The 15,498-nt window shown below is 50.7% G+C and overlaps 2 protein-coding genes across 2 annotated transcripts in view; one reads left to right on the top strand and one right to left on the bottom strand.

The window, feature by feature from the left end:
* The first annotated feature begins 2,854 nt into the window (after positions 1 to 2,854).
* Positions 2,855 to 4,220, top strand: LOC113985300 (serine/threonine-protein kinase pim-2-like). Its single transcript, XM_027715948.2, has 2 exons — positions 2,855 to 3,713; positions 3,801 to 4,220. The coding sequence occupies exons 1-2, from the start codon at positions 3,204 to 3,206 to the stop codon at positions 3,933 to 3,935; spliced, it is 645 nt and encodes a 214-aa protein (XP_027571749.2). The 5' UTR covers positions 2,855 to 3,203; the 3' UTR covers positions 3,936 to 4,220.
* A 1,680-nt stretch (positions 4,221 to 5,900) lies between these two features.
* Positions 5,901 to 15,498, bottom strand: part of LOC113999735 — a 29,677-nt gene continuing 20,079 nt past the window's right edge. Inside the window, exons 3-4 of the mRNA XM_039390470.1 lie at positions 5,963 to 6,201; positions 5,901 to 5,929 (exon numbers count right to left, since the gene is read on the bottom strand). Coding sequence (XP_039246404.1) covers positions 5,980 to 6,201 — 222 coding nt within the window. The 3' untranslated portion in view covers positions 5,901 to 5,929; positions 5,963 to 5,979. The remainder of the gene's footprint in view (positions 5,930 to 5,962; positions 6,202 to 15,498) is intronic.

Below are 15,498 nucleotides of genomic sequence, written 5' to 3'. Positions count from 1 at the left end.
CCAATGCATGTGAGACCTCCAGCAGCCCACCCAGGAGGGACCCCAGAACCCCAAAGTGGGTGGACCAGCGAGGGGGAACTCCACTGCTGAGAGGGTTGTTTTGGGCTGAATCTTGGTGGTTTGGAGGTTTTCTTGGCCAGAAGCCGCCCAGTAACATCTAGAGATGGCCTTGGGCAGGAGGAACCCCCAGCCAAAGCACTCATCCTTTGTTTTTCCCCACACAGCAGGATTTCTCCTTCCCAAAGCTTGGCCGAATAGAGGAGGAGGCTGCGAGGAAGAGGAAGATGCCCCAGGACCCCCAGGCAGGTGAGGAGGAAGTCAGTGCCCCTTTGCCCTGTCTTGTCCTGTATCTCCCAGCTGAGCATCGCCCCCGGCTGCAGGACAACCCCGCTGCCGCCACCGTCCTGCCGGGGCCGGAGTTGGGGGGATGTCCTTGGCCTTCCCTCTGGGCCGGAGGCAAATCCCCTCCCTGTCCTTCTTCCCTCCTGCCCCAGGCCCCGAGCTGAGGACGGAGAGCCCGGAGGACAAATCCCCCTGGCAGAGCCTGGTGGGAGAGGCCGTTTTGAAGGGCTCCACGGTGCAGGAAGGCAGCGGGGAGGAAAAGCCACGAAGGTACCCCAGGAGGAGGGTCTCCAAAGGCAGCCCAGGGTGCTCTGAGGAGGAAAGACCCACCCTGTGCCGGGAAGGCGACGAGAGCTTGAGCCAGAGCCCTGACCTGGATGTCCATGAGCAGCCTCACACCAGGAAAAAGCCCTTCAAGTGCTTGGACTGTTGGAAGAGCTTCAGCCAGAGCTCCCACCTGATCTGCCACCAGCGCACCCACACCGGGGAACAGCCCTACATGTGTGGGGAATGTGGGAAGAGCTTCATCTGCAGCTCCAACCTGATCTGCCACCAGCGCACCCACACTGGAGAACGGCCCTACAAGTGCTTGGAATGCAAGAAGAGGTTTCAGACCAGCGGGAATCTCCTCCTGCATGAGCGGACACACACAGGGGAGAGGCCCTTCCTCTGCACCCACTGTGGGAAGGGCTTCATCCAGAACTCCCACCTCGTCACCCACTGGCACATCCACAGCGGGAACAGGCCCTACAAGTGTGGGGAGTGTGGGAAGAGCTTCAGCCAGAGCTCTGCCTTGACCTCACACCAACGGACCCACCAGTAAGGGAAGCCCTAAAGGTGCCTTGACTGTGGGAAGAGCTTTGTCTGCTGCTCCAACTCCATCACCCACTGGAGGAGTGATGTCTTCCCACATTGGGAAGACACCTGGCTGGTGGTCTCCACATCCTCCTGGTTCCCCACAGGCACCTGGGTGAACACAGTGGGAGAAACATCCATGGGGTCACAAACTGACCTGGAAAATTCAGTGGGAAGAGCTGATTTGTTGAATTTAAAACAAAGACATTCAACAAAGACATCTAAAGCCCCACCATTTTACTGGCATTTGGGGTCATTTGGAGATCCAGGGGAATATTTGGGAGGATTTGGAGTTTCTGGTGGGATGTGGGGGAGATTACCCCAAAAATGGGGGTTCCCAGCCTGGGCAAACGGGGCCACATTCTTGTAGTTGTGCCAGCAGTTCATGTCCCCCTGATCCTGTCTGTTCTCCAGGAACTCCCCTTGGCTGTTCCAGTGCCTGGCCTGGGTCTCCCCACACGGGGTGTCCCCCCCAGGTGCCCAAATCTCTGCTGAAGTGCCTGAGCTGCTCTCAGTTGGAGATGTACCCGGGCAGGAACCTCTCCCGGTCGGGGCCGTTCACTCGGCTTTTCCCAGGACCTGGAACAGCCCTGGGGGTGCAGGGACACAGGGCAGGGGGTGCCCCCCCAGCAGCCCTCAGCCCCCCCAGCAGGTTGGGAGCTCAGGGGGCCACCCCGGACCCCCCTTTCCCACCCCCCTCTACCCCACAGCTGCTGCAGCACCAGTTACTGAGTGGGGGAGTCCCCCCATCAGCCCCCCAGGGACGGACAGGGGGCTTGGGCACCTGTGCACAATTGTCACCAGAGCAAGCACACAAAGGGTTACAGAAGCAGTGGACATTCCCAGGGTGGATCTGCCCCCTCCCAGAGCCCCAGGGAACCGCTCCAGGGCTCAAGTGATGGGGGGCAGGGGAGACCCATGTGGGAACTCCCTGCCCTCTGTCCCCCTGCCCACTGTCCAACACCCCTTTTCTCCCCTCTCCCACCCCTTTCCCATCATCCCCACCGTCCCCAGCTCCCCCCCAGCTCGGTTTGGGGGTGTTTCTTCCCCCTGCCCTGCTCAGTTTCACAGTCTCAGCCCCCTCCTCGCTCACTTTGGAGGTCCCAGCCCCCCTTTTCTCCCGTTCTCCCCCCTTTTCCCATTGTCCCCTGAAAGGCAGCTGTTAAATATTGGGTGCTGAAAAAGCTGCTCCATCGTGTCCATTCCAAATTAAGCCTACATTTCTTAGGAGGGACTGGCATCCAAAGGGCAGCAAGAAGAGTCTTCTAATTCTCTTCTGCTTGATCCTCTCTGCAGCCGCCGATTTTCCCTCAAACCAGGCGGGAAAACAGGAAGAGCCCTGGTGTGGTCGGGGAGCAGCGCTGACCCCAAAGGGCTGCATTTCCCCTGCCGATCGTCCTGCTCTGCCCTCCCCCGGGGCTGGCTCTGCCTGGCGCTGGCCGGACGTGCCGGGGCTCCTCACTGAGCAAAGCCCTTGCCAAAGTTGAGGGGCAAGTGCCGAGCCCGGCTGGCCTGGGAGGAAGCGACAGCAGCGCGGGCCGAGCGGGCGGGATGGGGTCCGAGCAGCGGCGGGAAGTTGCAAACTTGGCAGCCAAGAAGTTGAACTAAAGTGAAGCAGCTCCAAAAGGCCGTGGTCTTGGCGTGGGGGCGGGAGGAAGGGGAGCTCCGTGACTGCGGCCGGGGCTGGTTGGGAGCGGAGCGGCCGGGGCTGCCCCCGGGGCTCGCGGGGGCCAACGGGGAACGGACAAACGGACCAACGGACCAACGGCCCCTGCGCTTCGGCAGCAGCAGCGACTGTAGCGACGCGCTCTCGCTCTGACTCTTGTTCGGGCTCTCCTTGCTCGAGCTCTTCGTCCTCCTCTCCCTCTCCCGGTGTCCCGCTGTCCCAGTGTCCCTGTGCCGGTGTCCCTGTGCCGGTGTCCCATTGCCAGTGTCCCTGTGCCAGTGTCCCACTCCCGCTGTCCCTGTCCCGTTCCCGGTCCCCCCTCCCCTTGCCGGCCCGGGCCATGGCCCCGGCCGTTCCCCTGTGCCGGGCGGGGCCGCCCCGTCCCCGGCCCTGGGCGGCCCGGCGCGGTCTCGCCCTCGCCCGGCTCCCGGCGCGCCGGCTGTGGCGCTGCTGGGCGCTCCTGTGGGGCTGGCTGTGGGACGGGCTCGGCCTCGCCGCCCCTTGGCTCCGCCTGGCTCGAGCCCGGCGCCTGCCGGGGCCGGCGGGGGCCGCGGGCGCCGCGGCCGCTGCCGCCTCCTCGGCGGCTTCCCCGGCCAGAGCTCCGCCGCTCGCCAGCCCGGCCGCCGGCAGCGAGCCGCCGCTGCCCGCTGCGGCTGGGGAAGCCCGGCCCGGGCCGCTTGAGGGGCGCTCGGGGGCCGTGCCGGGCCCCGGCCCCAACGCTGACGGCCACGTCTCGCCCGCACCGAAGGCCAAGGAGCCGCTGCACGAGCGCTACCGGCTGCATTCGCTGCTGGGCAGCGGCGGCTTCGGCCGCGTCTACGCGGGGACCTGCCTGGCGGACGGAGCCCCGGTGAGTGCAGCAGGAGGAGGAGAAGGAGGAGGAGGAGGAGGGCGGGACGGGCGGCGAGCTCAACCCGCCCTTCCCCTTGGCTTGCAGGTGGCCATCAAAGCCGTGTCCCGGGATGGCATTTATTTTTTTAGAAAAATAAAAAAAAAAGGGGCAAAGGTGTGGGAACCCAAACCCAGCTTTCAGCAAAGGAAAACAAGGGCTGACAAAAACCTCGTGATCTGAAGGAGCTGGACCCTTCTCAGAAGACCTGTTAAAGTTCTACCTCATGGATCAAGCTTGGCTCCAGCAGAAATCAGAAAGGACGTTTCAGATGATTGTATCAAACCATGTCTAAACCCCTGTAATCCCTCTGTCCCCCATGTAATCTGACTAGAAGAAAAATTAACTGTTTGGAAATTGCAGTAAAAATTTGTGTAACTCCCCAATTAACATAGGTTGTCCCCTTCATTAACATACAGCCCCAGATGCCTTTACAATAGTGTTCTCGTGTTCAATAAACTATTCCAGTTCCCCATACTGGGATTGTGTCTAGCTTTTATTTTTCAGACCGCCACTCAAAGGGGCTAAAAGGGGGCTGCGACCTCCACTGAGCTGAGCCACCTCACTGCGGTTTGTCCAGTGAAGTCTCCCTTTTATTGCAATAAAAGTTTATTTTTTTTCGTCGGCTCCTCGATCTCCTGGCTATTTCTGTGTTTCCCACTGGCTGGAATTTCAGACGACCACAATCCCATGGTCTCTACAGCCCCGGCTGTCCCGCACCTTCCCATCTCCAACAAGGTCTTTGCTGTGTGTTAGGAAGAGGTGGAGCAGTTCCTTTGGCTTGTCAGAGGCTCCAGCCCCCTGGGCCAGGAAGTTGTCGTCACCGCTTTCCGGGAACCTGCTGGACTCTTGGTGCTTGGCTGTGTGGCTTCTCCAGCTGCCGCCAGGGCAGTTGAAGTCTCCACGAGAAGCAGGGACTGTGACCTGGAGGCTGCTTCAAGCTGCCTGTAGAGGTCTCCTCCCCATCTTGCTCCTGCTCAGGAGGCCTGGAGCAAACCCCCACAGCAGTGTGCCCATTCCCAACCTGCCCGCCCTTTGATCCTGACCCATCAACTCCTGAGTGGCTCGCCATCCCCCCCAAGACAGAGGTCGAGACCTTCCGAGTGTCACCTCCCCGAGATCTACGGATGTCGTCTCCCTGGGCTCCTGTGAGGCCCCGCATGTGGTTGCCAGCGCATTCTTCCCTCTCCCTTATGGGCCCTGTCCAATGCAGCCCCAGGGCAGCCCGGAGGAGCCCTGTCTGGGGCTGCGCTGGGGTGACCGGGGACACGGTGGGCTCACTGGGAGCAGCCTTCCAAAGCCCCAGAGCGGCAGGATGGTGCCCAGGCTCTGCTCAGGGCTGCTTTGGGCGTGGGGCCGTCTGCGCGAGTCCTGCACGGGACCCATGTGTCCTGGCTGCCACGCCAAAGGGCTGCTTCCCCAGGCGAAGGGGACAGGGGAGTGACCCTGCGTGAGAGCCTGCACCTCTGGCAGTGACTCAGGCCCGGGGTGCCCTTTGGGTGCCCTTGGTGCCCTTTGGGCCTTGCTGGATCTGCTTGCTGCCATTTGCTGGGGCCACCCTGCACTCCCTCCCCATTCCAGGCAGACACAGGCAGGTGTTGGAATAAAATCTTTTCTTCCGTAACCAGAAGAAAACTGTTAACTATATCTACGGAACGGCGGAGGGGGTCAGACAGAAATGCACACAAATCAACAGGATTGGCAAAAATGTCCGCTTTATTAGAGGACAGACAGCTCATATGCTGCCTGCGACACACAGACATGTGGTTCTTCCCCAGGTTACATTGGATACATAAGGCAAACATACTGTGGTGTACAGTACTAATTGGATATCAGCAGGTGTCCATAAGCCTTGTTTTCCTGCCAGAACAACTCCTCCTTCACCTTGGCACAAGGCCTGTGCCATATTAGTGGCGCAGTATTTTTTACTCTCTGCACCCAGCCATGCCAAGGGGAAGGTCTCAGAAATGCAACTGAAATTGTTCACACAATTTCTGTCCACCGACATCTACGTCTACATCTATCTCTACATCTTCCCTACATCTCTATCTACATCTTCCCCACATAAACACCCTCCCTCCCTCCCGCTGGGATAGATCCCCAAACGATCTATCCCTCCAACTGGCATAGATCCCCAAACAATCTATGCCTCAACCTGGGATAGGTCCCCAAACGACCTATCCCTCAAACACGATAGGTCCCCAAACGACCTATCCCTTTAACAGGCCTAAGCCAATCTTCCTGCCCCAGCCCCGGCTGCGGGAGCCTTGATCTTGATGGCAGGCCCTGGCTCAGAGCCCCCCTTCCTCTTCGCCCCGCGCCTTTCCAGCTTGGCGTTGCTGCCACCATCCTGGCTGGTCCCTGCAGCCCCCGGGGAGGAAGCCAAGTGCCCCTGAGTCCCCTGCGGCAGGACCTTCCCACTCAGCAGAGCGCGGCTGGTTGGAGTCACCCCAGGCTCCCTGGTGGCTTGGACCTGGGGTTGATATAGGAAGCTGGGCCCAAAAGAGTTAACTAAGAGATTTGGGCCTGCTAACAAGCTACCAACATCCAAGACGATCTGTGCTCGTTCTGTTCTATTTACTGGACCAAAGCTTAGGAGAATAGTACAGGAACAGGTAATAGGCCTAGAGGTTATAAATTAGAAATACAACAGGATCAGGTAGACATTTAAATAGGAGAAATAGGCCTGGAGCCAGGGTTTTTTCCAAGCTTCAGTGAGCGGGTCAAGAACAATGGAAAAGAAGAAGGGTCAAGCTGAGGAAGATGAGTTGAAGCCCCCTGCCCCATGGAGGAAGATGGGAACTACCCTCCGAAATGGGGAGCCAAGAGAAGCAGCGCCCCAAGCTCCGCCTATACTCCACCTATTTTTAATATATATTGATAGATGTTGTAATCACTTGGCGACCGCGGCAGGACGCCTTCTCCATCTGGCTGCAGAATCTCCTGGAGGGCGGGACCCCCTTGGGCGCCCTCGGGTAAGTCTTTTTACCTGAAGGGGCTCCCTTCTTCGGTGGCTTCTTGCGGGGGCTGGACAAGAACACTGCCTATTGATAAAAGGTATTTGTATCTGGTTTCTGGATACCTGTAAGTCGAGGCAGGACGCTCTCCCAGGGGAATATCCCCTCTGGTCTGGTCTGGTCTTCTGGTCTGGTTTTGTTTGTATTTGGCCAAGTATTGTTATTGTGTACCTGATATATCTTGCTTACCTTGAAACATCCAGGAGCACATAGTTAAAGGTATTATCATGCTAAGAGTTGCTATATGAGAGGTAGTGCTGAAGAATTAACTATAAGCACATCACTTTGGATAAGACCTAGAATTAAGATTTGTCAATTTTGCAACTGTTAGTTATATGTATGAGCCTTGTGTAACAGATGTAAGGTTTGCCTCCCCGACAGACAAGGTTGGGTAGAACCAGTATGCATATTGCAGAAAAGAGGGACACTGGAAGCAAGAATGCCCTGAATTAACAGGTGGAAATACAGGCACAGGAGAGGCTGTTGTTGCTTACAGAGTATTGAGTGAAGGGGGGGCCCAGCAGGCCAGTGCTAGGGGACCTGCTGGTAAAAATCAAGCTAGGGGAAGAAAAAGAAGAATTAGATTTTCTAATTGATACCAGGGCTACATTTTCTGTTTTGAATTAATACCTAAAAGTGATAAATATGTTTAAGTTGTGGGTGCCACTGGCCAATCAGAAAAGCTTTCTTCTGAAACCCCTAAAGTTCAAAATTGGAAAACAAAGGGGTGTGCATCAGGTTTTGTATTTACCAAATTTATCCAAACTCGTATTGGGCAGAGACTTACTAGAAAATCTGGGAGCTGTAATAGAATTCAAACAAGGTAAAATTGAACTTAAGGTAAAGGAAGAACAATTAATAGCAGCTCTGAGTTTAGCAATGAGCTATGTGGAGCCAAGCCAGGGTAATTCAAATGTCAATCAAATTTTAGATCAGGTATACCCAGGAGTTTGAGCTATTGAAACACCAGGAAAGCCAAAAAGGGCAGCTCCCATTGAAATAGAATTATGGCCAGGAGCAAACCCAGTAGTTAGGAAGCAATATGCACTGAGGCTGGAAGATAGAAGAGGAATTGAGCCAATAATAGACAACTTTTTGAAATTAAGGTTTTGTAGAGTGTGAATCAGATTGCAACACCCCAATTTTACCAGTCAAAAAGACAAATGGAACACATAGGTTGGCTCAGGATTTAAGAGCAGTAAATAAAATAGCTAAAACATACATGCAGCTGTTGCAAACCTATATACCTTATTAACAATATTAAAAGAAAGTGTAATTTGGTTCACAGTATTAGACTTAAGAGATGCCTTTTTCTGCCTTCCCTAAACACAGCAAAGTCAAAGGATATTTGCCTTCAAGTGGGACAATCCCACCACAGGAAGGAAAACTCAGCTCATTTGGACAGTGTTACCTTAAGGGTTCAAAAATATTCCCACAATTTTGGGAATTAATTAGCAAAAGAATTAGAACAATGGCAGTCACCACCAGGAGAGGGTGTACTTTTATAATATGTGAATGATCTATTGATTGTTACTGAAAAACAAGAAGAATGTGCCCAATGGACAGTAAACCTCTTAAACTTTATGGACTTAAATGAGTATCGAGTCTCTCAACAGAAAGCACTTCCAGTGCAGAAACAAGTGGTGTACCTGGATTACAAAGTATCTGAAGGACAATGATCACTGGGGACAACAAGAAAGGAAACTGCCAGACACTGAAACCACAGATGGTGAGAAACCTTCAAGCCTTTCTAGGAATGACAGGTTGGTGTTGTTTATAGATATATCAGTATGGGCTAATTGCAAAGCCTTTATATGACCTGCTGAAAATGACTAAGGGCAACCTCATCTGGACCCCCAAAGCAAGTGGAGCCTTCAAACAACTGAGGTGAGAACTCATAGGGACTCCGGTGTTGGGTTTGCCTGACGTAACGAAGCCCTTTTGTTTGTTCTCGCATGAACGACAAGGAATGGCTCTGGGGGTCCTGGCTCAGCAACAAGGGCCATACAAAAGAACAGCAGCCTACTTCTCCAAGCAATTGGCTGAAGTAAGCAAATGATGGCCCACCTGCCTAAGGGCAGTAGCAACAATGATCATAAATATAGAAGAAGCCAGGAAATGTACAATGGGACAGAAAATGACTGTGTTAGTGTCCCACACAGCATCTACAGTACTGGAACAGAAAGGAAATCATTGGCTGTCACCCTCCCAATTTCTGAAATATCGGGTAATCCTGGCTGATGACATAACCGTTCGGGTGACTAACATTGTTAACCCAGCTTCATTCCTAGAAGGAAGAATCTCGGCTGCACCTGTCATGCAGGACTGCCTGGAAACCATTGAAGCAGTGCACTCCAGCTGCCTGGACCTTAAAGAAGAACCACCCCTGGATGCAGAAGACTGGTTTACCGATGGCAGCAGTTTCCTAAGACAAGGTGTGAAGATGGCTGGGTATGCTGCGACCACCACTACTGAGGTAATCAAATCAAATCCTTTGCCTGCAGGAACCTCAGTCCAGAAAGCAGAACTGATAGCTCTCATTCGAGCTTTAGGATTGGCAGAAGGAAAACAAATTAACACCTGGACTGACTCCAAATATGCCTTTGGCATAGTTCACGCTCATGGAGCAATTTGGAAAGAAAGAAGACTTTTAACTCTTCAAGGAAAAGTTGTGAAATATGCTGAAGAAACTCTATGATTATTAGAAGCTGTACAACTCCCCTCTCAGGTGGCAATTATGCACTGCCAAGGACACCTGAAAGGTAACACTGTCCTGGAAATAAGAAACAGAAAAGCTGATGCAGAAGCTGAATTAGCTGCTGCAAGAAGTAAAGAACTATCAGTAGCAGCTTTAGTGCTAGAAGAACTAGACACAGATCAACAGGTAGAATATCAAGAAACAGATTATAAGTGGATACACGAAAATGAAGGTAAGGTGTTAGACAATAGATGAGGTTAACTAAAAACAGGTCAGTTAATACTGCTAGAAAAATTAGTGTGGCAATTTGTAAAAGTAAAACATGATAAAACTATTGGGGCTTAGACTCACTCTATTAGCATTTAAGGACTAGAGTAGCAGGACCAAATTTATTTACCACAATAGAGCAAGTCACATCCCAATGGGAACTTCGTCTGAAATACTGGAACAAAAATACACCAAAGGGCAATAAGTAAAGGGCAATAAGTAAAGGGCATTTCCCAGGTGAAATCTGGCAAATTAATTTCTCTGAGCTCCCAAGAAAAGGGGGGGGTCCTGTTATCTCTTAGTTTTGACTGACATTTTCTGGATGGCCTGAAGCTTTCCCATGTAGAAAAAAAATGAATCAAAAGGAGTGGTTAAAGTCTTGTTGAATGAGATTATACCACGGTTTGGAATGCCTAAGAGCATCTCTTCAGATAGAGGTTCACACTTTTGTGCATGAATTGTACAAGCAATAAGTAAAGCACTAAAAATCAACTGGCAACTGCATATGCCCTACAGACTCCAAGCAAATGGGCAAGTAGAAAAGATGAATCTAAAATATGTCAAGAAACAAATTTTCATTGGTATCAAGCTTTACCTATTGCTTTAATCAAGCTAAGGGTCAAGCCAAGATCCAAAGGGAAACTGAGTCCATTTGAAATTCTCTTGGGCAGACCCTACATGATGCAAACTGTGAATAGTGAAGCTGTAGATCAAACCAGTAATCAATATGTGTACGATCATGTTATGGTTGTAGGAAAACAATTGCAGAAAAATGCTACAGTGGTGTTAGAACACCAACCCAAGCAGCCTGATTGTAAGCTACATCCATCCAACCCTGGTGATCAGGTATATGTTAAGAATCTTTCAGGAGATCCACTACGGGAGAAGTGGGATGGACCCCAGCAGGTGCTGATGACAACCTCCACACGATCCGGGTGAAAGAGAAACCCATGTGGATCCACTACTCTCGAATCAAGAGAGTTCCAGAGGAAGCATGGACCTCGGGAGAGGAATCATCTACTATCAAGCCTCCTCAATGCTGATCCTTGGACTGATAAGTACATTAGTGTTAAATCAAACTCTTGCCCAAAAATTATTATGGTCTCAGGCCTATAATGGGAATTCTAGTCTATGATTTGCTATAAATACAGATATTCTGAATTCATCTGAACTGAACCAATACAATCCATCTATTATAGTCCTCCAAGGAACAAGGGTACTGAATAATTGGTAAAATCCTGGTACCCCATACAATGCAAGTGTTTTAATAGGCACGGATTAGATGGTCACCCAGAACTGACGTTACTGTGAAATGTAATTAGTGGCTGATCAATGTTGGCACACCTTCACTCTAGATAAATCAGTTTCTGTGATGTGTCAGTGGACATTCAGGGAAGGAAATATAACAATGAGATTACCAACCAGCAAATCTCCTACCACCCCATTGACTAAGACCACCACCAGTTTTACAACTCCTTCTTTAGCCTGTGAGAGTGTCCACAATTTAACTTATGCTGGACCATATGTAATTAAGCACTCAAATGAGCAGAAGCTGTTGTTAGATCCCATATATTCACTGAAAAGGGTTCCAATACACCTTTAAGTAAACATATCAAACATACAAAAAGATTGTCAGCCCTGTATTCAACAAAGCCTTAAAGACTGGCATGTATAGATGATGGCCAGATCCCCTTGTACCAGAATTCAAAGAGATGTAACGGGATGGTTTGGCACAGGATTAAGTGTATTAAACACCATAGATCAAGAAGTATTAGTGAATAAACTAAGTGCTGTCACATCTGATCTAGGAAAATTCAAAGTCCCTTTAAGATCATCTTTGCTCACTTTGGCAGAAACACAATCATTGGCAGTTAAATTGTTAACATTAGTAGCTAACCACTGCAAAAGATTTCACCAAGATTATTGACTATGCTGGTGTCATCCATAAAAGATTTGCACTTGCAATACAATGTCTCCAAACTCAACAGTGGGTGCAATCTGTAGCTGCAGGAATATTAAGAGAAGGAACTTCAGGAATATTACCACAGGAAGTAAGAGAAATAATAGCTAGAAACAGTTCTACTACACAGTTTGAGAAAAATTACCAAGCGTGGTGGCAGTTAGGAAACTTCACTTACAATCCTCAACATGAACAAATTTAAGCTTATGTGCTCACTATCAGTGCAGCTAAAGAAAAGACCATCTTTCCTATCCTGACATTAGGAGCCATACACCAAAATGTAATTGTCAGACCCATAGACCATAATGTTTGGGCAAGTTATGATCACACCAAGAAAAAGTGGCAGCCAGTCAGTACTGAGGCATGTATTCCTAAAGGACAATTAGGATATATCTGTGAAAATGCTGGAGTAGAAAATGAAGATTTATGCTTAGCTGCTGACGATAGTGTGTGTACCTTTGAAATGCTTCCCCATACTAAAACCCAATCACAAGTCTATTATGTAGGAAATGGTTGTGCATGTGTTAGAATCTTTTGTGTTAATTTTACCATAGGTATTTGTCATGAAGTAGTGAGTGGTATTAATTTTTTTGTTTTACTAAAATAATAGGCTGTGACTTTGATTATATCATTCTAGTGACTACTAGACAACTGATTGAAGTTGATTATACAATGTATCATGATGTACCGAAATTGCAGAGAGGAATGAACATTAATCTTTTTAAAGCAATGCTTAAACATCCTGATTTAGAAAAACTGGTCCAGGAAGTAAACAGAACGACTAGACGAATGCTCTGGCAAGTAGAACATGACACTGAGAGCATAAAAACTGTTCTAACCAAAGTGGAAAAAGTGGGAGAACATCACTGGTGGGATATCTTTACAGGATACTCCCCTACAGCATCACAAGTGTTTCACTATTTGATACATCCAATATTGGTATTAGGAGCTGGCATTATTCTACTACTGGTCCTAATTGTTTGGCTATGGTGCAAATCAAGCATCATGGTTAGAAGGATGCAGATAATGTGGGCTGTGATGAATACCTATCAAAATCCATTAGAACTTGACGAAGGAATTCGTAAATTCTAAACAAAAGGGGGGGAATGATATAGGAAGCTAGGCCCAAAAGAGTTAACTAAGAGATTTGGGCCTGCTAACAAGCTCCCAACATCCAAGACGATCTGTGCTCGTTCTGTTCTACTTACTGGACCAAAGCTTAAGAGAATAGTACAGGAACAGGTAATAGGCCTAGAGGTGATAAATTAGAAATACAACAGGATCAGGTAGACATTTAAATAGGAGAAATAGGCCTGGAGCCAGGGTTTTTTCCAAGCTTCAGTGAGCGGGTCAAGAACAATGGAAAAGAAGAAGGGTCAAGCTGAGGAAGATGAGTTGAAGCCCCCTGCCCCATGGAGGAAGATGGGAACTACCCTCCGAAATGGGGAGCCAAGAGAAGCACCTCCCCAAGCTCCGCCTATACTCCACCTATTTTTAATATGTATTGATAGATGTTGTAATCACTTGAATATGCACTTAATCACATCTGAAGACTGTATAAAAATGCTGATTTTGTGTGAAGCCTTTGAGCAAGTTTGTCCAGCGCGAGCTGGCTTGCTCCCAACGTTGAATAAACAAATACCTTGCTGCTTAAAGATAAAAATTCTCTGAGCAGTTTCTTGGACCGATTTTTCGGATTCAGTGTGCCTGAGAGCGTTGTCCAAACGCTCCTTGAGCTCTGGCAGCCTTGGGGCCGTGACCACTGCCCTGGGCAGCCCGTTCCAGTGCCCGACCACCCTCCGGGGAAAGCACCTTTTCCTAATGTCCAACCTAAGCCTCCGCTGACACAGCTCCGGCCGTTCCCTCGGCTCCTGTCCCTGGTCCCACAGAGCAGAAATGGTCGCTGCCCCTTGGCAGGAAGCTGCAGCCCCCCAGGAGATCTGACCTCAGTCTCCTCTTCTCCAGGCTCAACAGCCCCAGTGACCTCAGACCTCAAGTGCAAGGTCCTGCACCTGGCTCAGGGCTTGGCTGGTGCCACCTGGCACAACATCAGCTTGCAAATTTTGCAACACAACAGGGAGGACCAAGAAGGCTTTGGCTAAGAGAGACTGTTTCCAAGGGACTGGAGCGACAGACCAAGGGGCAATGGCTTGGCGCTGGCAGAGGGCAGGCTTAGATGGCATATGGGAAAGAAAGCCTTCCCGGGGAGAGTGGTGGGGCCCTGGCACAGGTTGTCCAGAGAAGCTGTGGCTGCCCCATCCCTGGAATTGTTCAGGGCCAGGTTGGACGCGGCTTGGAGCAAGCTGGTTGTCATGGTTTGAGATAGTCCCCAAATCCAATTCCCTAGGTCCATCCCCCCTCCCACATCTCAACCCAATGTGAGATGGGTTTTTCCAGACAGAACATGCCAGACTCAAAGTGGGGGAAAAGGGAATATATTACAATGACTGTACATATAAATACCATATCACATTATACACACGATCACAACTATCTCTACTATGACATATAGTATTTACAATGGATCAGATCTCTTCTCCCCTCCGAATAAAAGTCTAGGAGGGAAAGAAGGATAGATCCCTTCCAGTCTCTGAGCAGCAGCATCTTCTGAGGCAGCAGTCTGTCTGTCTTCTCCACATGCAGCAGCTGATAGCTGGCTTTCTGCCAGCACTCAACGAGGGAGATATCCAACCTCCCTCGGCCCCATCGCCTCAACTGAGGGTTCTTCCGTGGGCTTCGTAACCCCAGACAAGGTCGTTTCACCACGTCATATCACGAAGACACAGGGGGGTCTTCGTGACGGTCTGGTATCTTTTGCAGGGCCTCTGTGCCCTGTCTCTCAGGCTGCCACCGTGGCAGCAGTGCGAGGGGGGGAGCCAAGGTCACTCCCCCCTGCATTCCATCTGGCCGTCCCGGTCCAGCTCCAGGACGTCTCTGAGCTTCTCAGCTCCTCTCTCTCTCTCTCTCTAGTGCTGCTGTCCTCCAAGGCTCCTCTAAAATAGGAGTCCGTCTACTCCTCCTTTCTCGGAGGTCTCAAAGGAGTTTGAGGGGCTGGTACAGTCTTACCCCAAACTCTCTCTCTCTGCTGCTGGCTCTCTTTCTCCTCCCTTTCCAGAAGTCTTCTCTCCGGCGCTGCATGTTGTTTCTGCTGCTCCTTCAGTTCAGGTCTTATCAGTCCTGGCTCTCTGCCACCGTTTCTCTGGTCAGCGTCAGTTGCTGCTCTGTGCCCATGGAGAAAAGCATCTTCCGGCATAACTACAGGCACCTAGCCCAGTTTATGCTGTTCCAGGTCCCTGCAGCCCCCCAGCCGGGGCTGGGAGGGGGCCAGAGGCCCCAAGGGGCACAGAGCCCCTACCTCGTGGATCACAACATGGCCACCTCTCCTACTACAACCCAAACTACAACTCATCTCTTCCGGTCTGGTTGTGATATGTTTACATTTCTGCAGGAGCGCCCATTGGACAGAACTTCAAAACTTCCAAGGGTTTCCACCCCTTGGGGTCTACCACTTTTTCTCAGCCCTCTGGGGGAAAACAAGGTTCAAACCACGACACTGGTCTAGCGGAAGGTGTCCCTGCCCGTGGCAGAGGGGTGGTTGGAAGCAGATGAGCTTTCAGGTCCCTTCCTTCCAACACCAACTGCTCTAGGAGTCTAGGAGTCTTGAAAAACAGGAGACTTCTGCAGAAGCCAGGAGGTGAATAAAAACATTTGCCACTTAAACACAAAGTCTTGTTACCAAGGGGCATCACCTGATTCTGGGGACTACTCTCATGACTTCTCACCACTGGAAGCTGACATTGCTGA

Source organism: Pipra filicauda, unplaced genomic scaffold (assembly GCF_003945595.2).
Source record: "Pipra filicauda isolate LSUMZ 115617 unplaced genomic scaffold, ASM394559v2 scaffold827_size71456_pilon, whole genome shotgun sequence".
Classification (NCBI taxonomy): Eukaryota; Metazoa; Chordata; class Aves; order Passeriformes; family Pipridae; genus Pipra; species Pipra filicauda.
This window is presented reverse-complemented; position numbering and strand designations above follow the sequence as displayed.